The following is a 23,504-nucleotide window of genomic DNA, read 5'->3' on the forward strand; positions in this document are numbered from 1 at the left end:
TTGAGCAAAAAGATGTGGACTGGCGGTAGAAACAGCGGATGGTCAGAACTTGGGGGTGGGAATTTGCCGTAATAAGAACAGTTGCAGGTCAGCGCGCAGAACAATGGTTGAGTTCACGTGGAACAAGGAGATGCCGGTGAAGGAAGCGTCCGAGGGACACGGTTGGCGAGGTATCCGTTGGAAAGCAAGCGAAAGGGAAGATGTCGAGTGAGCGGAAGCCTTGGGTAATTTTTCGAGAAAAGATGGGTGATGGGCCTTATTAGGCGGTGTCTCACTTATTCCTTGCTCGTCTCTCCTGCAGCTGCTGTTGGCGTGTCTAACAGCACAAAGTAGCGAGGGTAGAAGAGCAAGAGAGCGGACGAGAAGGCTAGGAGATGAGTGGAATGGATGTTTGATGAAAAATGTGCCCCGTAACGTCCGGCGTGCCCGCTGTGGCCGTAGGAACAGTCAGAGAATATTGGTTCACTGAGGAACGGCCAGAATTTGGACGAGAATTAAGAATCAGGAGATGAGTTACCGATATCAAAGTTGGCAAGGGCGAATCAAAACAAAGCCATGCCTTCCTTGCCTTCTTGCGTTATTGCCTTCTTGTCCGAGAAGAAAATCTAGTAGATTCCTTAGCAATTTAGCAACATACTATCCGTAGTATAAACGCATACAGGTAGGTACCTAGGCAAGTTGGCGGCAAGGCATGGCAAAGGCAAGGCAATAGGAGGTAGCAGTGTAGATCGCAAATCCAAACAGCACCGCTACCAAGCCACCAAAAGACTGGGTTCCCATGCAATCCTTACGTCGCTGGTAGGGACCCCCACCACCGAGGAGGGGTGATGACGTCGCATCAACTATTATTCTAGGAGGGTTTTTTTTTTCGTACTGGTTCCGCGCACCAATGGCCTAGAGCCAAGTTGGCCATAAGCTGCACTACCTACTGCGGGCTTGGGAACCATGACTGCATGACAACGCAACCGTCTCTAGTTGGATCTATGAGTTAGTCTCCTCTCTCACTCAAGAGATGAATCTGGCTTCCGGCTGATGATGAGACGGGGCTGTTTCCCAGAAATCGAGATGCAGCACGCACGCATCGTTTGCACGGGAGTGCCACCCCAGCTTCCTTCCCCTCCTTTCTCTTCCGTCCCATCCCCATGTCTGATGTCTCCAATACCGCCAATGCCGTGTTACCATGCTTGCATCCAATCACATGCCCACACCAACTCTCCTTACGAGCCAATCAGTCGGTAAGGGTCTCCTCTTCCGTTGAGTGGTTCGCCCACCCATGTACCTCTGGGTAGTCCGGTGATTAGGTAGCTACACTACGCACTATGATGGGAGCATACGTACAGTGAGTGGCATAAACGCCTGACGCAGTTGTATATGTATTACTGCTCTATCATCATAATCATCTCCTCAATATAATGTTTCAAGCTAAACACCGGATAAAGGGAAATGATGGGAAGGGGACATGTTGACCTGGACGGCACATGTTGGAAGAACAATTGGATGAATCAGATGCCAAGTAATTGCTAGAGGTTGCTTTCTGTTAGCCTGTAATATGTCTTTCTCTCGCACGCATCCCACCATCATGCGGGTGGATTGTGGCAGTGCCGTTCATGGCTTCCTGCACAACAGGCACCATTCAAGAAGCTCGTCGACCAAGGTGTGCTCGCAGGTTATTATGGATCCAACACATGAACATGACTTCCCAATCCAGCCTCTCACTCGGACATTTCGGAAGTTGATATGCCACATGCGTCACGATATACACGTTTCGTTGACAAGCTGCCGTCTAGTGTATCTACCTAGAGACGCACTTGCTATGTGTGCGCAGTGCTTATGCTCATCTGTCTGCTACTCCATGTTACCACCAACAGCATATCCTACCAGGCAGACACAAACCTGACCACAACCCTGGTCACTTTGCACGGCTGTCATATAACCACAAAAGCTGCTCGGGATGCTCTCAGCAATATTTAGCCTCCCGCACCATACACGGTGTCAACCCCGAGTCTTCCGGCCAAATTTGACCAAACTTAACGCGTCGCCCGAACCCCTAGGTAACCGTCACCTCGACTCACTAATGCCACTCAGACTGGCGTGTATCAACGGAGTTTGCCGTCTCCATCTCCTATGCTTAAATCGTCTCTCCGGTACCGATGTCCGTTGTCTGCGAAGCAATGTGACGAACCGACTAATGGGTATCTCGTATTTCGAATGTCCGGACTCTGCTTCTCAATGCAATGCTCTGGATGGTGCTTCTTCCCTTTGCGCAGCTCATCATCCCTTAAATTCGATTAGTCCGCCTGGACTTATTTGCCTCTCAGCGATCTGGAGGCGCCCTTGACAGGTGCCGGGAGACACTGGCACAGGCGGTCGCGTTCTAGTCGCAAGTTAGCACGAATCCGAGCCAATGCCGATACCGGAAACCTTACCCGCTTCGTTCTCGAAGAGGAGCGATATGTCATCGTGCTCTCCCGGCAGATCCGGAAGGTCCAGGCAGATGAATCCCATGTCGTCTGACGGTCCGTCGCTGCCGTTAGGCATCCGCGGCAATGGGAATTTGGCGTCAACAAACTTGATACCTGCCTTACCACTTCGCGAAACCATCTCATAGACATCTGTGCCCTTCAATTGAAAGTTCATGCATTGTCCATGTTGGAAATCGGGGAAGAATGCAAGCAGCTGTATGACGGAACCCTGCTGTACCACCTGAACTCGGGTCAATCCAGCCTCCCATTTCTTGTGGATCGGGACCACCATTCGCCGACGAGATATGGCAAATGCAGCCGCAAGGCCATCAAAGATGACGCTGAAGCCTGTAAAGGCGGCCTGGAAGGCGTGGAGATCTTTCTGGGTCGGGAAACTGTAAGTGCGGATGGTCTGAGTCGTCTGCAGCATCTGGAGCAGATCCGACATCGCCTTGGGCACGTCCTTGTCAACAGACCCATCCGCTACCATCGAAGTCATGTCGAATTGCGGCTGACGCATCACCACCAGAGATTTTGTGTCCTGAACCTCCAGTCTGACTCTCAGCTCGCCAGGTTGAAGGTTCACTCGATCAGTAAGGGAGCCTTGTTTGGATTCGACAACCACCCTCAATCTGTCTGACAGAACCGTACGTGGATAGTCCTCATCCGCGTCTTCATTGATGACTCGAAGGGACGTCCAGGGAACCTGACTAACACCTGGAAGATACCTGCCTCCTTCCAGGCCGGTGGAAATGGAGAATCCGAGTAGAGGGACATCGGCATATATAGTTTCATCCTTGTGCACGGAAGTGCCGGCGAGCATGTTGTGGAACTGGGACCGCTCCCTCTCATCGCCGAACGAGATCACCATGGTCACCTTCTGACGACCGTTGTCGTATTTGAGCAATAGAGCCGGTTCGCCTGCGTCCGATCTAAGGAATCCAAAGGGAATTGGCATCTGTGGCGAGTAACTGTGGTTGATGCCACTAAGGGTTCTCGTGTGAGGACCACTGACAACTGCGATTCTGAAGCCGCGATGGTATGCGCGAGGACCGGCAGCAGCGTGCTCCTTATGAATCTTCTCGAATAGCGCGATGTCGCAACCTTGCACGGGCTCCTTGGGAAATGCCCTGGCTTGGGGGTCTGAATCGAAGTACTGGAATGAACGCAATGTAGAACGGAAAACACAGTGCTCCTCTGCTCTGGGGTAAAGTGTTGACTGGACCTTAGCACCAAAATCGTACATACTCCAGAGCATTCTGTAATCTTGCTGCGAGCACTGCGCAACAATCATGAAGCCACGAGGTAGTTTCACCTCAAGCGAACAAGTCTCGTTGCGCCAGCGAACATCGTCCCAGGTCGGGCCAATGGCCTTGTTTCCCTGGATTCGGAGGTTTACTTCTCCATGCTGGCTGGCAATGATGAAAGCAAGGTTCGGCTGTTTCTGGGGTCGGATCATAGTCAGCAGGCAGGGGAAGTAGAATCTCCGAGAATCCATGCCCTGCTCCATCAGAAACACATCAGTGTTGATTCTACCAAACGTGAAGTTTTCAGCTGTATCGCCGGGAGGCAGAGTCTGCAATATCTCCAAAGGCGAAGGGGTGCGGACGACGCCCGTCATAGCCGCAGATGAGTCGGCTGTCAGGAGCGCAATCATGTCCACGCTGAGTCTCGGATACTCAACCCAGATGGATTTGTCGATGGTCTGAGGCAAAAACGCCTCTTCAGGTGGGAGGGAACCGTTTCTCTTCATTGAGACAGCCAGCTTCTTAAGCGCTGTCACAAGTGTTGACCGAATTTCATTGATGCCCGCATCTGGAGCAAGTTGCTTGTTCTCCAAGAGCTCAGGAATGGCCTCCTCCGAAAGCCAGTATCCCTTGGCAAGGTTGGCGTAAGCCTGCTGGCGGTCCATGTCGTTCTGTATCTGACCTTGAGGGCTGCTGGGTCGCGCTCGGACTGCAACTTCCAGAGCCATACGGCCTTTCAAGAACCACCACAAAGCAGCACGCGCCATTTCATTCTGTGAACAGGCCGAAAGAGGCTTGATTGTCTCGGCGTGAAGTCTAAAAAGCTCGTTGAGGTGTCGAGTGCGCGTGACAAATGCGTCAAGGGCGTCATCGCCAACAGCCAGAACCGCATCGTGCATATTGAAAGAGGGCTGTCGGGAGCCCATCGCGGCAGAAGGAGGGGCCATGTTGTGTTGAGAGCTAAGAGAAGCCTGTCGAGAGAAGCTAGCATTGCCCGGTTGGGTGTAATCAGTGCTGCTTGAATACATAGAGGTTGGACTTTGATCAGGAAGCTTTCTCTGATCTTCCGGGGATCTCGGCGGCAAAGGAATCTTGGCGGGTGGCAGTGACGATCTTGTCGGTGATTCCTGTATCTGAGGTGTGAGAGGTGTTTGGCCCCCATACTGCTCGTGCTCGGGATGTGAGGGCTGGCTGGCAGAGCGCGCAGCCTCCGCAAATGCTCTACCCTCGGCCTGCCGCATCTCAGCCTGTTGAAGTTCGATGAAGGACTTGCGGTTCTCGTCCTTTGCATTGGCTGAAGTGTCAAGGTAGGGTGCAGAGACGGCATTGCCTGGCGCAACCTCCCTATGAGTAGGAAGGGGTTCCTTGGGCTCAAAGGGCTCGTCACTGATGGTTGAAAAGCCTGTCTGTGTCCGTCGCAACCGGCCTGGGATGAAGTCTGGGTCCTCTTTGGGCGCAGAGGGTGGTCGAATAGGAGAGTCGTGGACAGCAGCAATGGGTCTGCGGCCGGGAGATGGAGGGGGGTGCTGCTTCTTGCGTCTTGATACCTCGATGGCGGGGATCTCCGACTCCTCACCACCCTCTCCAATAATCTCAGGGTAAGTATCCACGAATCGAACGTTTAGTCCCTTCCTGTTGTTGCGCCGCGGGCTCCGAGGTGGGACGCCAGGGCTGTGTCCAGGGCTACGCGCGGGATGGTATGGGAGGGTCAAGCTCTGCTGGGAGTGATTATTAGCAACAGACAGCGCTTGAGGGTAGCGGGAGGCAGCTGTTGTGTCGAGCTTCGATAGAGTGGGAAGGGCGGAGGCGGGCGTCGCGTGGGCGACCTGTAGAGTGTCGGAGGGGCCGTTGAGGAAGTCGTTGATGCTGCTCCCCTTCTCTTCAGCCGTCGGCTTACGATCTTTCTCCTTCATGGCGAAGAGCTTGCCCATTAGGCGACCCCGCCTCGAAGAGGTAGCAGAAGGCGGTTCGTTCTCCATGGCTCGAGGTCGTTACAGTCGTTGTGGGTAGTTGCGAACTCATAGAGGTGGGCGGGATTCTGAGCGGAAAGGAGGCATTAGCAAAAGTAAGTGAAGGGTGGCTACGTCCCTAATGGGATGTTGGTGGTTTTTGGAAGACTGATTGTCTCAGCTATGAGGAAGGGGAATTAATTTACCTCGAAGGTTTGCAGGCCTCCGTTGAAGTTTCCCACCGGCGCTTGCACCTGCGCACGTAGAAGGTGGGGTCTTTGTAATTTATTTAATTCCCGATCCTCGAACACTGGCACATCAAGGAAGGAGCAATCGACGAACCGACGAAATGGCGAGGCAAGTAGTAGGTCGTATGAGAATGGCGTACCCGGCAACAGCAGTAAGGCGAGGTAGGCCGCCGCCGTCGTCGTCGTCGGTCGGCCCAAGGATCGGAACAGATAGGCAGGCGGGATATGGTCAGGTAGTCAGTCGTGAGGATGCGTGGTTGCCAGCAATCTGGGTTTGGCGAGGCAAGACGGATCAGGACTATTACCCTGCAGATGGTGGTTCTTGCCGCAGAGAAATGGAGGACTGTGACCGTGACTGAATGGCGGTCGGTGGCTTCAGCCCGATTGGGGTGAGATTCGTCGTGTTGGGTTATTCGAGTAGGTAGCAAGGGGTTTCAGTTTCGGGGATCGCAGGTACACTTCGTACGCACCACTCAGCAGTACTACCTACCGTACAGTGGGGGTACGGGTGCAAGTGCGGAGCTCAGAAACGAGACGAGAGGAGCGACACATGTACCAACCACGTTGAAGGTAGGTAGCGAGCCAATTAGTTCCAGCGGCTCCAGCAACACACACACACACATACTGCTTAGTTTTGGGTTGAATAGGTATGGAGTACAGCGTGCCTTACTTTACTTACGTCGAGCGTGGACCCTTGAAGACTGACGTTTGCCCTATCATCGGCCAGGGGTTATCGTGCACACTGCGAAGGAGCCCCCTTGACCATCTCCACTTCAGCAGTGGCACCTTAAAGCCAAGCAGGTACTCTGTACCGCATGTCTAGGTGCAGAAAAAGGTACGTACTACGTGTATTATCCCGATATCTCGAGGGCAACCGCGCTGTCCAGTTGAGTTGTCGTACAGTATCTTCTCCTTCTCCACTGATTGTCTTGGAGAACGTGGTATTTCCCGCCCAACAGACTCTGCTTGCCGAGTCATCGAGGCTCTCGTCTTACGTGCAGGTGATATTGTACACAGGTAGTGCACAGTAGACAAAAGACCGAAGGCCACATGCCAACCGACGTGAGTCTTGTTGACTTAGACCTGGCGGAGGTGTTGACCAAGGAGGCCTGCTTGATGGGGAAACCCCCCCTAAGAGACCATGTGCGATCCTACTACCTAGGTACTGACTGTATGATACACTCAGAAAAGACAAGCAGGGCGCCTCTCGACCTTGTTAGTGCGCATCTTACCGTCGTCCTCATCATGCAACACATCTGCCGCTGTCATTGGCACGGCCACAGCACGGCTCAACATGACTTGACCTCTCCTTGCTAGGCTGTAGGGCGGCCATCCCGTGTTGAGTGACCGGGGAGGAATGACGTCCCAACCCCCAAGAGCACGGAACCACAAGGGACCTTGTCCCTGACTTATCCTTCCTTGGGTTTCTTAGGCGCCATCTGGAGACACATAATGCCCAAGCTATTTTTGGGGTTCCATTTCTCCAGGCCCAGGGGTGCACTGGGTTTACGGGCTCTGCTTGAGTAGGTAACAGGAAAGCAATTAGGTACCTAAGGAGTGGAGGTGAGCATTGGGGCCGTTTGGTCTCACTTTTCAGGGTCCTCCTGTTCGGCACGGATGGCGCTATACGACGAAGGGAGGCGGGCAGGGGCTTTTGGGACCCGTTCACGACACGAATCGTACTTGATTGCCCATCCTCCCATTTTTCTATGTCACTGTGCACTCAACCTGTTAGTGTAGTCTCGTCTTCGTGTTCACTTTTTCCCCCGTGCCATCGGTCGTATTCATTCTACACCATGGCCTGCAATACGGGCTGACAGGACAGTATACTATCGTCTTCAGGGACCAATGACGCGATGTCTTTTTTATGCCCATCATCCGAAGCAGCGCCCGTCGCCTTGGCCGTCGCATTACGGATGACGCAGTGGTCAGATCGGCATTCAAGCCAATACCCAAGGTTCAGAGTTCAGACGCCATCAACATGATAGATGGTTTGCAGCCCCTTGGGTTTCAAACATGGGACGAATCTACCGATTGCCCGAACCTTGGCCCGTCGTCCTGGCAATGCCTATGGTGGGCGGTACGTTCCTGGGGGTTTCAGAACAACCGCCGCCATCATAGTATGCCAGCGTGTCGCGTGAGGAACCTTCACCAAAAGCTGTTCCCTGCCCAAGCTTCTGCAACAAATAAGCAAAACCCACATGCAGGATCCCGTCGAAGCCGAGATGCACATGGGCTCATTCCACCAAGGTTTTCCCCTCCTGCTCTTCTTCTTTTTCTTCTTCTTCTTCTTCTTCTACGAGTCATTTCGTCACGCCTTTTCGGAGGGACGACCCGAAGAATTAGCAACATCTCCACTGAGTAAAAGGCTGTTAAAGTCAAGCCGCTTTCATCATTTCGTCTCCTAATTAACTATTGATCAGACGCAATCAAACCCTTTCCGAAATTGTTCGTAGTCCTCCCGCATGTATGTAACCCGCCAACATGGACGACGAACAATAGCTTATCCAGCCAAAGAGAGAACCGAAAATCCTGACAATGCTTCACGTGTCACCAACAGCTATCTGCTTCACGCATGGACCATCTGGCGAAGTCTCTTCTCGATCATCTGGCGCCCGTCGAGCGTGTCCCACATATTGTGAGGAGCCTTGTCCACAATATCCCAATGCTTGAGGTTCCTTGTCAAATGGCTGAGGTCCCTCTGCTTGGGCTCCCATTCGCTGTCCTCTCGGATTTTCTCGCCGGAACTGATCAGCACCAGGGGCGTACCAGGGTATTGAATCGTCTTGCTGCTGATGACCTCTCGTTTCGTGAGAGTGTTGGCCACGAGACTCTCTTGCAACTTCGCGAACAGGTATTTACCATTCTGTCTGGCAGAACGGCCACAGACACGGTCTGCGCTGGTACGTCCTTTGAAAATGGCGCCTGAAAGGCGTTCAAGGCCGAGAGGCGAGATGACGCCGCGCAGCCAGTACATGAATCCCCTGCCAGGGTCCGAGACACGCACGAGGAGGTCTTCATGAAGAGGGTCGATCAAAAGGAGACCGTTGACCTCCCTGCCGTGTCGAGAAGAGAAGATCTGGGAGTATACAGAGCCAATGCCGGCGCTTGCCAGGACCCAAGGACCATGTTCACCCGCTCGAGCAAGAGCCTCACTCAGCGCGTCAGTAGCCATGCCGGCGGAGAGCGGACTAGGCGCGGTGTCGCTCCATCCGTAACCTGGGCGGTCGGCAAAGCAATATCTCGAAATGGATCCGTTCTTCAGAGCGTTCTGCGCGAATTGCCAAAGTCCGTTTTCGACCGGTAGGTCGCCGCTCTCTAAAAGGACAGTAGGCAGCTTGGTGCCTGCGGCATCGGTGGTGTTGCCCTCGCAGTAAATGTGGATACGGTACTGGTCGCCATCCACCCAGTATTGCTCACCCGGCGGTCCATATCCAGCATCGAGAGATCGGAGGATAAGAGTGGCCGTGATCAAAATGATGACCACGGAAAGAATTACATAGGCAATGGTAGAGATTAGCACCTCGGTCCATTCCCAGACTGTACGCCTCGTCTCGACGCGGCCGGTCAAGCGCTCCTCTTCTTCGGCCTTGCCCCATTTTACGGTTCGGTCGCAAGCCAAAGCCCACAAGCTCATTAAGAAAGCCCCTGAAGTTGGCTTGTCAGCAACGTCTTTGTATCGAATACGGTGTGTGACTTACAGACAACGCTTGCAACCCCGACGCCCGTTTCTTCGTAGCGGTTCTTCTGCACTGCAAGAATGAGAATCATGTCGACAAGCAACATGACGGCCATGAAGATGGACAGGACCCTAACAGCCTTGGATGGCGCGCCAAAGAACACGAGGGTAAATAGAAGGGTGAAGAATGCCAGACTGGAATAGCTGAAGGCGAAGAAGCCGGAGCCGCGCGTGTGCATCCCTGGCGGCGTGACGAAGGCGGAAACCAATATGAGAGTCCACCACGTCAAGGTGAGGGCTGTGAAGAGCACCGTAGCCCATCGCATCACCCGCACCGTCCATAGATTATATGGCGACACTGCCGGGTCATCGGGCGTCAGGTATTGCCTGCTGTTGCTGTCGAGTCGGTTCGGAAGCAAGCGACTGTGTTCATCGGGGTCCCGAACCGTATACTCGCTTGAATCCCTTTCCTCCGGAGGTCCCTCTAGGACATTGTCGTTGTCCTTGTTTCTCGTGCTCCAAAGAGAGGACATGATGATGTCTTTGCGACTGGCGTCGTCCTCGTAGGCTTTGTATTGTCAACTAGATGCCTTTCGTGAGTGGGCGAGACTTTAAGTCAACGGGGTATTTTGATGGATGCCGCTCGGTCCTTTGACCAAAATGCTACAGAGCTGAAGGAAGCATGCATGTGGAGGAAGAGAATGAAGACGTAGAATCCCCCCGAGATCTCGATCGATACTAGACCACTAGAAGACCGACGACTGTCGCAGAAAGCCATCCCACCTAGAAAGACGTCTCAATGACGGTAGGGGTGCTCAGAAAAAGCACCCAACCGCAGACGGTACGGGGAGGCCAGAGCTTCATGCAACCAATATGTGATCATTTACGTCATTCGACGCGAATGAGTATCTGGGCTGATACCGAAAGCGGAAAGGTGGAACCGCCGATTGGGCCAGCAGGCTATCTGCGGTGATTTCCTTCCCGATTGCAATGTCCACTGATCCGGAGCTAAATTCCGAGCTAGTGCGTGCGGGACGGCGACTGGACTGCGCGATCGCAGCTGAGCAAAAGCTCCTGGTTTCTGCCGGAAAACAAGGAACGTTCACGAACGTACTCTCCTGTTTGAAGCGCCAAGAGCCAGCCGACACCGAGATGCTGCGCGTTGGGCCGGGCACGTTCTGCCCACGAGATCCCAGCTGAGGGCTCGTGTCCTTGGCCACCTTTATGCCCAGGACCTACCAACCATCATCGTGTTGTTCGTATCCGGTGGCGTACGTAGAAGAAAATGTGTGTGGTGTTGTCCACTTGTCTGTTCCCCCCCCGCCCCCTTCCCCCAGAAACCAGGTCCGATCACGACCTAGCAGGAAAACACAATGCCTTGCCCGACGATCAAGGCTGTCTGCTACACGGTAAGACATGCATTTCCCGACAAGCGGAGATAAAATGTGACACATTGTACTGAATAAATGTTGGTTGAAGACCTATGGAACGTGAGATCCAGGGAACAGGACACAACTGGTCTCGACTTTCTTGGGGTCAAAGGAATTTCGGAGGTTAAGAAGAATACGCAGAAAAATAAAGAAAACAACCCCACGGGGTCTGTCCCTCATCAATGTGCTTGTAGTCTTCATTAGTTCCAGATCTGCATTTATGGGTCGACAATCTCCACAAACGTCATGCTTGTTCCTTCCGAACCAACATCAATCCCGTCCAGTCTTCACCTGCCAAGGCGTGGGGATCCTCGCGATAGCATGTGAGCTGTCGCTCATGAACGCGATGTTATACAACTAATTGATTTTCATAAAACCATGGTACTCGCACAGGACAGCGTTACAAACTGTTTGTTCTAAGGTGCTCTTCGAGCAAGATCTGAAATTCCAACGCGGCTTCTGCAACGGGCTCGCAGATTCGCGGCGTGCAGAAGCGGGTATACTGCAAAAGTGATGCGAGCAAATTATGGTATCCTCCATGACTTCGTTTTAATCATTAACTCCCTCCACGACTCCCTAGCCTCTGCCTGATGAAGTCCAAGGACTGTTTCCTCCCCCACAAGACCAGATACGCGCACGCCTACGCCCAAGGTGCAATAGGGTTGACCTCCTTGCTTCCCATGGAAGACTCAGAAGAAACGGAACTTAAAGCTCTCTCAGAGTAATTATATGTCCGGGGAAGTTGCTTGTGATTCCTGGCTTTCTTCTTGGCAACAACCTCGGGGTCAGGCCCGCTAGATGGCTTAATGGCCTCTTCAGGGATGGCTCCAATAGGTGCATGCAGCTTTGCGCTTGCTTCGGGGTCGTTCATGGCGATTCCATGTTTATGGAACTCTCTCTTCCTCAGCTGTTTCCAGTCCTGAGAAGATGGCTCGCCAATGCTAAACCAGTCTTTGAGCTGGTTAACCCAGCGCGATTTGCCATCCTTGACCTTGAGCTTGTCTTCAGACCTCATCCCCGTCGGGGTTACACAGAAACGAGCAGGAGTAAATACAATAGTGTCGGGGTGCTGCACCTGATCGGGTAAGACACGTCTCGAGGGAGACATTCTCAAGTCCATCTCCGAGATTCTGCGTCTGAGACCCATTTCGTCGTCGAGTTCGAGCAAGGTGCCCGGATGGTTATCTTCTTCGTCTATGGCTAAGCCAATTTTTTGCGGAGCTGTTCTTGTGTCGACAGCTGCCACGCCCGAACTAGATGCAGGTCGTGGTGGGACTGGCAAGCGTAGACGGGCAGACGACAAATCGATGGATTTGGCGATTTGGTACCGGATTCGAAAGCGCCTTACAGGAGATGCTTTATTGGACGAATCTCCGACAAGAGTTCTGGATGATGATCTGAAGCCCCGGGAGTAGTATTCTTCACCAAGCTGCTGGTCTTGGCTTGCGTTCTCTGCAGACCGGGTGCCCTGCAGCGTATTTTTGGATTTGTTCGACGTCGGCCGTCCAAGGAGGCTTCTTCGCTTCTTCCTTTTTTCACGGATTGGCCCCTAGCCGTAGGCAAATGCCTCTGGTCCGCTGAATAAAGTCGATGTTTCCAGATCTACCGATGTGAAGTTGTCTTCACCTCGTAGGGGAGTGTAAGAGGAGGCCCAGTAAAATGGGGGTTCAATGCTTCCACCTTGTCGGCAAGGTTGAGTCTTCGTGCTGGGGTTTTGGAGGGTGTCGTCCACAGATGATGGGGCCGCTGACTGTGAAAATGCAGGTGATGTCTGTAGAGCGGCAGCCGGATACGAAAAGTTTCGAATGGGTGGCAGCGGTGTTAATGAGGCGGATGGTACTTGGTGGTCTGTGAGGTCAGCAAGAGGAGGCGGGTGTTTCTGTTTGTTCCGATGTCGTTGGAATAGGCGCATTGTTTGCTTCAAAAGCGAGGGAAAGATGCCTCGTATTCAAGCACCAATGTGTTGGAACAACTTGTTAATGGCAGCAATAGTAGTGAAGCCTGCTGCCTTGGTTGATGGGTGTGACCAACGCTGCTAGGGTGTCTGATGGGGGCAGAAAGCGGCTGTGAGTGAAGCAAGATATGTCGGAAGGTGGAAGACAGGAATAATACAGTTGATAGAGATTCCGAAGTCAAAGACGCCTGGAGGGATCTGATTTGAAGAACGGAAGTTGTGAGATTGTATATCCCATTCACGGCGGGTGGAGGTGGAAGGGGAAGGAGAACGCTAAGGCCGATGTGGAAACAATTAGGAGTTGAACATATCGACCGGATGGAATGGAGCGACCTCGTGGCAGTAACGTGCGAGACTAACGCCCCCCCAAAAGGGCGAAGAAAAAGAAAAGTATGGTTCCAGGAAAGAGTAGAGCGAACCGGCTTGGCTGCTCCTTCCCCTGGTCTCCTTGGTGAGTTGTCATGCCTTGTTCATGCCCCCGGCGTTCAGCAGGAGAGCCAGACACCCCAGCGGAGCGCCTTCCTGATGCTGCGTAGTTTATCAGCTTTGCATCGCCAGTGGACGCCACTGCAGGACTATTGTAGACACGCGCCAACGCCAACGTTGGCAAAGGCTCTGCCACAGGGATAGACGGCCGGCCCGACCACCTGGGGTTGACGTGTTTCTCGTCACCCTGTTGCAAAGGAACCATTGGATTGGTAGGCACTTTACCCGATACGCTCCAAGGCCCGTGTCCTTCAAGGGATGAAGGAAAGTAGGGGCGATGTGTTGAAGCGACTATTGCTTTTCTTGCGATGCCTTGCGGTGTTCGGGAGCCTATCTAACGCTACTAGCCAGCCGACGGCTTCGGGGGTTTGTCCTTTGTCGATCTACCCAGAAACCGTCGGGTCGGCCGCCGTCTCTCCCGAGAATTTGGGTCAGGATGAAGATCCACTCCAGATACATTGAGGCGCTGCGTCCTTTGTCAGAAAACAAAAGAGACCATGATCCGGTTTGAACGGCAGTTGTCAATCTCAAGGGTGGAAGGAAACCAAACACTTGCTAAGGATCCAGGAAACACGGCACATCCTCGCGATGCCTCAACCCGGGGCCTGTTGGTGATGGGGCTAGAAGTGGTGGACAGGCCTGTTCAGACACAATTCCCCCACGTAGGTAGTTTCCGCATGGATTTTGGGCAAAAATCAATAGTTGGCTAGGCGCGTGGTTTTGCAACCTAAGAGGAAAAGAAAGAAAAGGGCAAGGAAAAGCAACGCCCATGCAAGTTTCCAGGCTGCAGGCGCAAAGCTGAAGTTGTGTGTACCCTAGTCGCCTAGATCCCAGGCTGTAGTTCTCGATGACCGACTCTCACTATCTGCACTCCCAATCATCTCCGACCGATGAACCATCCTTCTCAAGAGCAAGCCTTTCAGATAAGCTGACTACGAGTGGGGTTGAAGAAAACATTACGGCCGAACGGTGTTTTGTCCGAAGGTTGCAAGCCGAAAAGAACAAGTCTGAGATTGCATCATCAGTGGGCCTAACATATACCAGCAAGATTCAGTACTAGTGGAAGACAAATCCGTTTTTCCTCGGACTGGAATTCAATGTCCATGCTGGCCCTTTTCGGACCTGGTGCGGCATCGTGGCTTCACAGCTGTTGTAACTGCCGGAAGAGGAGTCGAGAACCAATCACACTCGTCTCAACTCCAAGCCTCTAGTAGTGTAAGAAGACCGTGCATTGCCCGCCTCGGCCCTGAGTGTCGGGTTCATGACATTGAATAGCCTCAGCCAGTGGTAAGAGTGTATTTGAATGTCAGCCTCTCAGGGCGCATGTTTCGATCCCCCCGTCTTTTCACTAGTACCGATTTCTTGTATTGGATTGGTGACAAGAAACAACAATCAAAGGGCGTCACGCCTCGGCCCGCCCTCCGTTTCAAATGCCTACATAGTATTTTCACCTTGCCATACTGACCTCCGTTGGCTTGGAGTATTCGGCCAGTTTTCGACCGTCTGAACTGTCGCAACATTTTTTTTTTGCTCTGTAAATCTTCCACAGGCTCCGGCGTACTCGACTTAATCCAAAAGCAGCCTGCTCGCGCCAGTGACCCCGACGCTGACAAAGTTGCCGAACCATCTCCACACCACACGCGGCGGCTTGAGGAACGCACGGTGCACTTCCAGCTCCGACCCCCTGACCTTACCCTCCTCCGTCATGCGAACCCCACCAAGAGAAGGACATTCCAACCTCTGATATTCGTTTCTTCCGCTTACAAACCCACCACGAAGAAGACAAACCAACACAAATCCCCCTTTCCTGAGGCAGTCGCCAGCCTCGCCCACCATGCCCGGCCTTACGATATCAACAGACCCGGTCTCTCCGCGGACATCGAGCGCTCCAGTACCAGCGCCATCTGCGTCTGCGGCTAGCGTCGCGACACTTGCAACTACGTCGACGGCGGAAGCAACAAATCCCATGGCGCACCAGACCCCTCCGCGCTCCTCTCGCTCCTCATCCCCCGCCCGACCCCCAATCAGCCCCATAACCCCGACTCTGCCCCCCGCCCGCCTTCCCGACCCCGTGGCCCCTTTCGCCGCCGACCGCCCGGTCCTTACCCACGCCTCCCAGCCGCCGACGGCTACCGCCATCCCCCCTCCGCGACCGGAGCCCATTGACTTTGAATCTAATCCCGACGTCCTGGCCCTCAAGTCAGCCATCTCTATCCTTCAGATGCAGTCGAAGAAGGCTGCTGTCGACATTCAAGCGCTCAATGCTGCGAAGAATGCTGCCGTGGAGAACCCCTCTGCCTTCCTCGCTGATCTCGGAGCAGGCAAGGTGCACACGCAGGGCGACAAACTGTTCCCAGAGTCCGACTCCGACTCAGATGATGAGACGGAGGACAAAAAAGCCAGGCAGGGTGCTGGAGAGGGCGGCGCCGGACAAGGAAAGGCGAAGGCAGACCCGCAGCCTTGGGAGACTTTGCCCAAACCCCAGAATGTTGTGCGCTGTCCGCCCATCAACTGGTCGCAGTATGCTGTTGTCGGCGAGTCTCTCGATAAGATCCATTCGGACCAAATAGCGCGACCGAGTCAAGGTACGCCTGCGACGTTGGGACCGAACGGGACATACGAGTTCAAGGGAGAGCCCGGAGGTAACCAGAGGCCCTTCATCGGCGTTGCGGCACCCTACACCCCTGGGAAGGATAGAATCGACAAGAAGGTGAAAGGAGGCAAGCGCTAAAGAATGTCACATTTGCGACCAGGTGTGTTTCTAATCACGATATATGAAGAAAGGAATAATATCCTACGGATGGATGTATGATTAATGCTGTATTATGGAAATCATGAGATTATGAGTCGGTACGCATATGGTTGCTTAGGGATGGGTCGGCGTCACGGCGAGCATAGGGCCTAGGCCACAAAGGGACTTTGTATTTTGAGTCGCGTTCTGATGTCTCCTTCTGACTGAGGCAAGCACATGGAGTTGATATTTTGTGCCAAAACGAGGAGGAAGAAGGCTCATTTCGTTGCGTCATTAGTTGAGGTATCTACTGGAGTCTAAAGGATTCAGCCCCCTAACCCGTTCCTGGTATGCATGATTCCGATGCCGTAAACGCCACCCAGTTCCTTAGAAGCCATGATGAACCCAGGTAAACCCAAAGCTGACCGTTATTAATCCCCATCGTTCCGACCGAAGAGTCCAAGCCGGCTTATGTCCTGAAGGTGTACCAAACACACGGTTGTATGCTTGCGCGGCTGTTGCGTGATCTGAAACTTCAAACGCGCAACGTGACATGCCACGCAGACATCAGAAGTCCCTAAAGACAAGTTAGCCGCAGCAAACGATGAGATGGCAGGTTGTTGTTTACTCCATGCTTAGCTGTACTGATCTGCGAAGTTGACGGTTGTATGTTTTACGTCCATCAGCGCCTCCCCAATAGAGCTTGTGCGCCTCAGGGTTCACCAGGGTTCGAGGGTCGTAGGCCGGATCCTCTTCCTCCAATGCCGTAAAGACAGCCTCGATGTGGGAACGCACATCGTCCTTTCTGAGTGAGTTCGGGAAGTAGCAAGTCGTTCCATCCGCCGAGATGCGATGATGGAAGATGCGGGTTTGGAACTTGACGCGAGGCTGCTCCTCGGGGAATCTCGGGCTGAAGTGCATCTTGATACGGAAGAGGCCGCCGTCAAGGTTCGTCATAGGCCGTCCAAAGTAGGTGATTACCCATATGAAAGGGTTGTTATCCTCCAGCTGAACATCATGAGGAATGTCCTGGCGTTTGAATGTTTGCACCACCTGCTCGTATTGGTGCCGTAGGTTTACCGAGACTGTCATCTCCTTCTCGCTTGCGGTGTGACCCTCCATGGCCCATTTGAGAAGCTCGTTGTCCAGCGCAGCCTTGACGTTGCGGAGACGCCTTTCCAGTTCCGTGTAGTTGAACTTGCCATCCATGGAGTTGCTAGCGCCTTCGAATGGCATACGCACAAAAGCTTGATGGTCCTTGACCTCGGTCTTGGCCTTCTGGATAGCGAGCAGATAGTTGTCGTAGTACCAGAGGAACCTTCGCTTACACAGATCCTTGAAGGGCTCGAAGGGGACGCTGGTGCCATCCATGTCCTCAGTGTCCATATCCAGCTGTTCTCCATCTACCGCCGACTGTTGGGCAATTGCGTTGCCATCGGGAGTCAAGCCCAAATACTCCTCCATGCGTTGAATCACGGAAATTCGTAGAGTCTCGTGGCGGATCTGGGCATCCATGTTAATTATGTTCGTTTCTCGCCACCTCATGACACTGAACCTGCCCACCTTCTGAACATAGTCCTTCTGGTTCTTCTTGTCTGACGCATCATTCGCCTCCTCGAAACCGGGCTCGTTTTCGTAAGGATTGCCTGACATCAGGCTCTGAATGGAGATGAGGATGGACTCAAGGCCCTGTGCCGCGGACCATTCTTCACCACGCTCTCCACGCCAGGTGCTACATGCTATTAGTCAGACGTTCCATGGAAACCCTAACATGCCTCGTTGTACCCAAGAATTGACCTGCAGCAGCGTTAGCAACCACCCAGTCCAACATTCTTCGTTGATTTGAACCCACAAGCAAACCTTGCCGGACGAGTATATGTTCGGGTTGAACCGGCATCGTCCTCCGTTCGTCGTGATTCCGTTCACGCTTGGTGATTTGCGAGGATACTCTGTTTCTACGTCAGGCCAAGAACAAAATGGCAAAGGCAGGCACAGTAGAGACGCACCCTTGTTGAACCGGATTGCGAACTGGCTGTAAGTCAGCATGCGGTCGAGACTGTGCAACGCCAAATATAATCCATGTACCTCGAAGAAACCGAACTCGTAGGGGGTGTCGTGGGGGCCGATGATCAAGGCCTTGACATTGCGAACATCGACATCCCGGCAAGCGACAGCCAGAGCTGGCAGGTAGGTCAGCGCAAGTCTTCGCTCAGAGAATGGGGCAATCGTACAGAGATCTGATGTTCGCTGGATGTCACTCAGCTCCTATTGTGCAAAATAATAATAATAATAGCGTCAGCCTTGCGATTCTGACCCTCCGTTCCGAGGTACCTAGGAAGATGGGCGGGGGTCAGGGAGGCTACCTTGGTGATGCGAATGATGGATTGATCCGCCATGTTTAATGGATTGAGCGCTGTGCGGCTCCCTTGGCGAGCAGTCGCGTGGTCCTTTTGGTTCGGAATGCTGTAAGTAGACGAGAGCAGTCGCTTGCCTTGTTGGAGACTTTAATGTTGAGCCGATCAAGCGGGCGCGGCCTGAGAGCCTGACGGAGATGAAGTCCAGGACAGTCAAGAGAGTTTAGCAAACGGTCAAATGCAACTTCTGTTGGTTGATCAGTCAGTTCGGTTGGTCGGTCGGTGGCGGCTGCCCTGCTGGTAGAAGTAGAAGTACTCCGGGTGGGAAGGTGCCTTGTCGGGATGGACGCTGGGACACTGGAACGCTGGAACACTGGGAGGAAGCAGCTGCACAAAATCAGCAGTTTGGCGGGGCAGGAGGGGTAATTTTAGTGTGCATTGATGCGGTTGAATCGCTGCAGTGCGGTGTGGCAATGAGCTGGGCCGCTTACATAGGTATACCGTATCCGTATCCGTAGTATCCCGTACATTCCCCTCCCTTTCCCAGTGCTGGACCGGGATGCCCCACAACGGCTGACGGCACTATGATCCGAGCTTGATCTTGCACCTCAGAGAAAGTGGCCTTGAATTTCCCGTTTCTCCCTTAGGTAACTTAAGGGCCAGGCAGTCATGCTGTTGCCTTCCGGTGTCTCGCCCAAAGGTTATACTTCCTCTGGCGAGCCATAAGTCAATTATTCCTTTACTGCCCTTAGCTGTCCGTGGCTTTCTTTTGTATCTGCCAAGGACGCCGTCGCCCTTTGTCCTTGTTGCTCCTGAGCGATGGATAGATGTGCATGTTGGGTACATGCTTTTTTCTTGGACAATACGTAATGGCAATAATCGGTATATTAACAGCACAAGACTTGTCTCAAGATCCCTAGGCCTTCTGAGACCCATTGCAGGCAATTAAGGCAACCGCAACATGGATAGCTATTCAGAGCTTACGTTGCAATAATAGCAAGATTGAATGATACCGTACCAGCTCCCGTCTCGAAATGATTGAAGACCAAATAATATCAAATTCTGGGCCATATCGCAAGGGTTGCGGCTATGATACGATGTCCCATATGGCATGCTCGTTTGCACGTACGAATAGAGGCAAATGCTCATATCCTTGAGTGACCTCCAGGTGCCTCAGTTAGAGTGGGTGCATAGTCGCCGCGGGGTTCCGTGCGTACCGTGCGGCACGTAGAGAGACGCACGCACGCGGTGGGTGCACATCCCCGATCCCTGTCAACCGAGAAAGCTGCAAGACGCGTCAACTCCACGGTCAGCATCGCGTCTGGCACTTTAATTGAACTTACTCGATTGTCATTAGGTACTGCACCACTACACCACTACGCGGGGTCAGCCACGATTGATCCGACCACAACCAGCGGAGCACACGCAAGAGCTTACAGCAATCAGCCAATTCTATTTCCTCATGGCGAGTTGGTTCGACCTCAAGGCCCGGAAGGCGGCCGCTGCGAACGGGACGTCGGCCCAGAAACAAGAGAAATCTGCGCAGCCACCGAGGGCACAGCCGTGGGTTGAAAAATAGTTCGTCTCCCCGTTCACAGCTCTGAAGATAACTTGTTCTGTTTTTGCATGTTGACCCTCTGCGAAAGCCGCCCAAAAACCCTCAGCGATGTCACAGCGCAGGACCACACCGTCACTGTTTTGCAGAGAACACTGCAAGCCTCCAACGTATGACCGCCCTGCGCCATTCGACAGTTGGGCTCTGTAGAAAGCTGACCTATGTACGCAGCTCCCTCACATGCTCTTCTACGGCCCGCCTGGTACGGGAAAGACATCGACAGTTCTGGCCCTAGCTAAAGAGCTCTACGGACCTGAGATGATCAAGTCGCGAGTGCTCGAACTAAATGCTTCCGACGAGCGTGGAATTTCCATCGTTCGAGAGAAGGTAAAGGACTTTGCTCGCATGCAATTGACGAACCCGACGAACGAATACAAGAAGAGATATCCTTGTCCGCCCTTCAAGATCATCATCCTCGACGAGGCCGATTCGATGACACAGGATGCTCAGAGCGCCCTCCGTCGGACCATGGAGACATATAGCAAGATCACGCGATTTTGCCTAATCTGCAACTACGTCACGCGCATCATTGATCCTCTTGCTAGTCGTTGCAGCAAGTTTCGCTTCAAGAGCTTAGACCAAGGTAACGCCAAGAAGCGACTTGGGGACATTGCCGAGAACGAAGGGGTGCAGCTGGAGGATGGCGCCGTGGATGCGCTCATCAAGTGCAGCGAGGGTGATTTACGCAAGGCCATCACATACCTGCAGAGTGCAGCGCGGTTGGTGGGCGCTGGAGACAAGGATACCTCTGGGGATGATGCCATGGATGTCGACAAAAGGCCTGTCACTGTCAAGATCGTTGAGGATATTGCTGGAGTCATCCCCGAAAACACAATTGACGAGCTCGTCAGTGCCATACGTCCACAGGGCACCGTAGACACATACCAGACCGTGGCAAAGGTGGTTGAAGATATGGTTGCCGATGGCTGGAGCGCCGGGCAAGTCGTTACGCAGGTAAGTCGCTCATTTCTACGAAATCGAAACCCGCCTATTTACCATTGTGCAGCTCTACCAATCCATCGTTTTCGACGAGACAATTCCAGATGTTCAGAAGAATAAGATCGTTCTTATCTTCTCCGAAGTTGATAAGAGACTTGTCGATGGCGCGGACGAGCACTTGACCATCCTTGACCTTGCCTTAAGGATATCAGGGGTTATGAGTGGACGGGGCAACAACTAGTCAGCCGGAGTAGCCGTGAATGGATTTGACGAACAACAAATGGCGTCCGGATCTGGACAGTAGAGGCGTTGATAATGGTATGCAAAAAAAAACCAAACTGTACAGGGTATATACCACATTCGGGCTTTCTTCAAATTTCATTTTCTTCACCGATGAGACCAAGTTTTCCATCGATGGCAGACCAGATGTCGTTAGGGTTAACCGTTGACCCCTTCCTCTGATGGGTCGCATGCTTCCTTGCGCCCGTCTTGTTGGTCGACCCTTGCGTCAGCCAAATGTCTTCCTCCGTCGCATCCCCCACTGCTTCCTTCTCAGGCTCCTCAGGTCCTTGGCCCAGCAGTTTATCGACTTCCTGAAGCGCCACCATGGACCCTTCCAGCGCGAGCTGGCCCTCCTCGATCTTTTCAGCAACTGCTTCCAGTGTAGCAATCTTTGCCGAGTCTGCCGCGAACACCCAGGGCTTGACGCGATCCGAAGACGTCGGTTTCTCGGACACGGCGGTGGAGAAGTCCTCTCCGAAGCCAGACTTTGGCCTGCCTGCGCCAGGCATGGGGTGCCCCGGGAGAAGCTGACTTTCTTCAGCAAGGTGGTCAAGTGCCTGCTGAGTTTCTTTGGCCTGCTTGGCTACAACGGCATGAACGTGTGACTTTTGTGTTATCATGCCCTTTTGTTCCCGCGACAAGGAGAGAAGCTTGTCGAGGTAAGGAATGAGGAGGTGGGCGGCCGGTGCCGCTGGTACACGCTGGCTTTGGCCAGAGCCGGTTGTGCCCTCGCCCCCGGGTTTCAGAACCGGCTGTGTCGGTTCTGAGACGAGGTTGAGTACTGCTTTTCTCGCTGCCGTGTATCTGTTGTATTTGTCCTTGATCTCGGCTAAATATTGGTCGATGGTCTCCTGTTCAGTATGGGAGTTGAATCCGTTTCTCTCTGTCGCTGCATTGTCATCCGACTCTCCCGACGCCTTGCTAAGCTCAGCCTCGATCCAGTTGATCAGCTCCGTTCGAGTCGCATCCAGAGCATGCACCTTTGCCTCGTCACGGACCTGGCCTGCCAAGGCCCCCGTCCTCTGTCGAACATCTGCCAAAAGCTGTTCCTCACGTTGCAGGAGCAACTTGGCCCTGAGCACGACCTTTTCCAACTGACCAGCCAGCCCACCCAGGTCCGTTTTGGTAGTGCTCGCACTGACTGTAAAGCCGTTCAAAACTTCTTCGGGCACATTTGGAAGAAGGGGGGAGTTTTTGAATATATCATCCGGGTCGAGAAAGTCCGGAGATGCTGCAGGCTGGCGCATCAACAGATCCAGGTATTTCTGTACCGTCTGTAGGCGTTGGCGTTTCTGTCGCAATTTGACGAGAGTAACGTGCTCTTCGACCTGATCTTTGGTATCGATATTTTTGGGCCGGGAAGAAGGGGCTGTCGTTGTTTCATTTCTTGTGTTCTCGTACTCATTGCGAGCCTTGAGGTTGGCGTCCAGTGCTCTTAGATATTCCTTTTGTAAGCCTCTAACTTCTTGCGTCGGCGTAACTCTGCACGAGAAATCGATGAGTGAGAGTGGCTTCTGGATGGAACTGGGCTGGCCACAAGCTTGAAGGTGAAGAGCTAAGGCGCGTCGAATATAGGCCACTTGCTCCCGTGATTTGATGTAAGGCTCAAGTGATGCCTGGACCTTCTGTATTGATTTGGGTACTGAATCCATGTTGTTTTCCGCCAAAGCTCAAGCCATAGAACACATGTCCGGTTTGTTCGCATGCTTTGGGCCACCGCCGTTTGTGTATAGCGCCGAGATTACTCTCGTCATTGGCGTGTTGACAATTGTCAGACTCATGATTTACACAGCTCGATGGGTTCAGGGGGGGTGGTGTGGATTGGTTTGGCCTTACTGGTCCACCCTGTATCGATGTTTCACGTCACGTGCAGCTATCTGCCTGAGTTGAAAGGCCGCTAGCGCGTTTATCGCTTAGCGCCATATTTCTCCGGTTTTGCCATCGGCAGCAGCAGACGAAATTTGTTCCGCGCGACAGGCGTCGAAGACACCAATACACGCCTCCGCCCACTTTAGCCACTCAGCGACAGCCTTCTCATTGAGTCGATGAAGACTGAAACAAAATTCATTACTTTAATATCTGAACGGATGAGCTAGACTTCGAGGCGAACACGGCGTTTCCAACAGGA

General features: G+C 53.2%; 7 protein-coding genes across 7 annotated transcripts; 2 read left to right on the forward strand and 5 right to left on the reverse strand.

The window, feature by feature from the left end:
• Nucleotides 1-2,303: 2,303 nt before the first annotated feature.
• On the reverse strand, nt 2,304-5,688 carry GLRG_01480 (uncharacterized protein; the record flags this gene model as incomplete). Its single annotated transcript, XM_008092165.1, has 2 exons — nt 2,304-2,374; nt 2,427-5,688. The coding sequence occupies 2 exons, from the start codon at nt 5,686-5,688 to the stop codon at nt 2,304-2,306; spliced, it is 3,333 nt and encodes a 1,110-aa protein (XP_008090356.1).
• A 2,787-nt stretch (nt 5,689-8,475) lies between these two features.
• On the reverse strand, nt 8,476-10,118 carry GLRG_01481 (uncharacterized protein; the record flags this gene model as incomplete). Its single annotated transcript, XM_008092166.1, has 2 exons — nt 8,476-9,554; nt 9,608-10,118. The coding sequence occupies 2 exons, from the start codon at nt 10,116-10,118 to the stop codon at nt 8,476-8,478; spliced, it is 1,590 nt and encodes a 529-aa protein (XP_008090357.1).
• Nucleotides 10,119-11,655: 1,537 nt separating this feature from the next.
• Nucleotides 11,656-12,123, reverse strand: GLRG_01482 (uncharacterized protein; the record flags this gene model as incomplete). Its single annotated transcript, XM_008092167.1, has 1 exon — nt 11,656-12,123. The coding sequence occupies one exon, from the start codon at nt 12,121-12,123 to the stop codon at nt 11,656-11,658; it is 468 nt and encodes a 155-aa protein (XP_008090358.1).
• A 3,298-nt stretch (nt 12,124-15,421) lies between these two features.
• On the forward strand, nt 15,422-16,186 carry GLRG_01483 (uncharacterized protein; the record flags this gene model as incomplete). Its single annotated transcript, XM_008092168.1, has 1 exon — nt 15,422-16,186. The coding sequence occupies one exon, from the start codon at nt 15,422-15,424 to the stop codon at nt 16,184-16,186; it is 765 nt and encodes a 254-aa protein (XP_008090359.1).
• A 567-nt stretch (nt 16,187-16,753) lies between these two features.
• Nucleotides 16,754-18,582, reverse strand: GLRG_01484 (ubiquitin-conjugating enzyme; the record flags this gene model as incomplete). The annotated part of the gene is made up of 9 exons (XM_008092169.1): nt 16,754-16,763; nt 16,815-17,689; nt 17,750-17,918; nt 17,972-17,983; nt 18,039-18,135; nt 18,193-18,214; nt 18,272-18,366; nt 18,418-18,451; nt 18,550-18,582. 9 exons carry the CDS (start codon nt 18,580-18,582, stop codon nt 16,754-16,756), a joined length of 1,347 nt encoding a protein of 448 aa, XP_008090360.1.
• A 1,420-nt stretch (nt 18,583-20,002) lies between these two features.
• Nucleotides 20,003-21,335, forward strand: GLRG_01485 (replication factor C; the record flags this gene model as incomplete). The annotated part of the gene is made up of 4 exons (XM_008092170.1): nt 20,003-20,118; nt 20,187-20,265; nt 20,327-21,109; nt 21,162-21,335. 4 exons carry the CDS (start codon nt 20,003-20,005, stop codon nt 21,333-21,335), a joined length of 1,152 nt encoding a protein of 383 aa, XP_008090361.1.
• Nucleotides 21,336-21,465: 130 nt separating this feature from the next.
• On the reverse strand, nt 21,466-23,028 carry GLRG_01486 (uncharacterized protein; the record flags this gene model as incomplete). The annotated part of the gene is made up of 1 exon (XM_008092171.1): nt 21,466-23,028. The coding sequence occupies one exon, from the start codon at nt 23,026-23,028 to the stop codon at nt 21,466-21,468; it is 1,563 nt and encodes a 520-aa protein (XP_008090362.1).
• Nucleotides 23,029-23,504: the final 476 nt, after the last annotated feature.

The sequence above is a fragment of the Colletotrichum graminicola genome, assembly GCF_000149035.1.
Source record: "Colletotrichum graminicola M1.001 genomic scaffold supercont1.4, whole genome shotgun sequence".
Classification (NCBI taxonomy): Eukaryota; Fungi; Ascomycota; class Sordariomycetes; order Glomerellales; family Glomerellaceae; genus Colletotrichum; species Colletotrichum graminicola.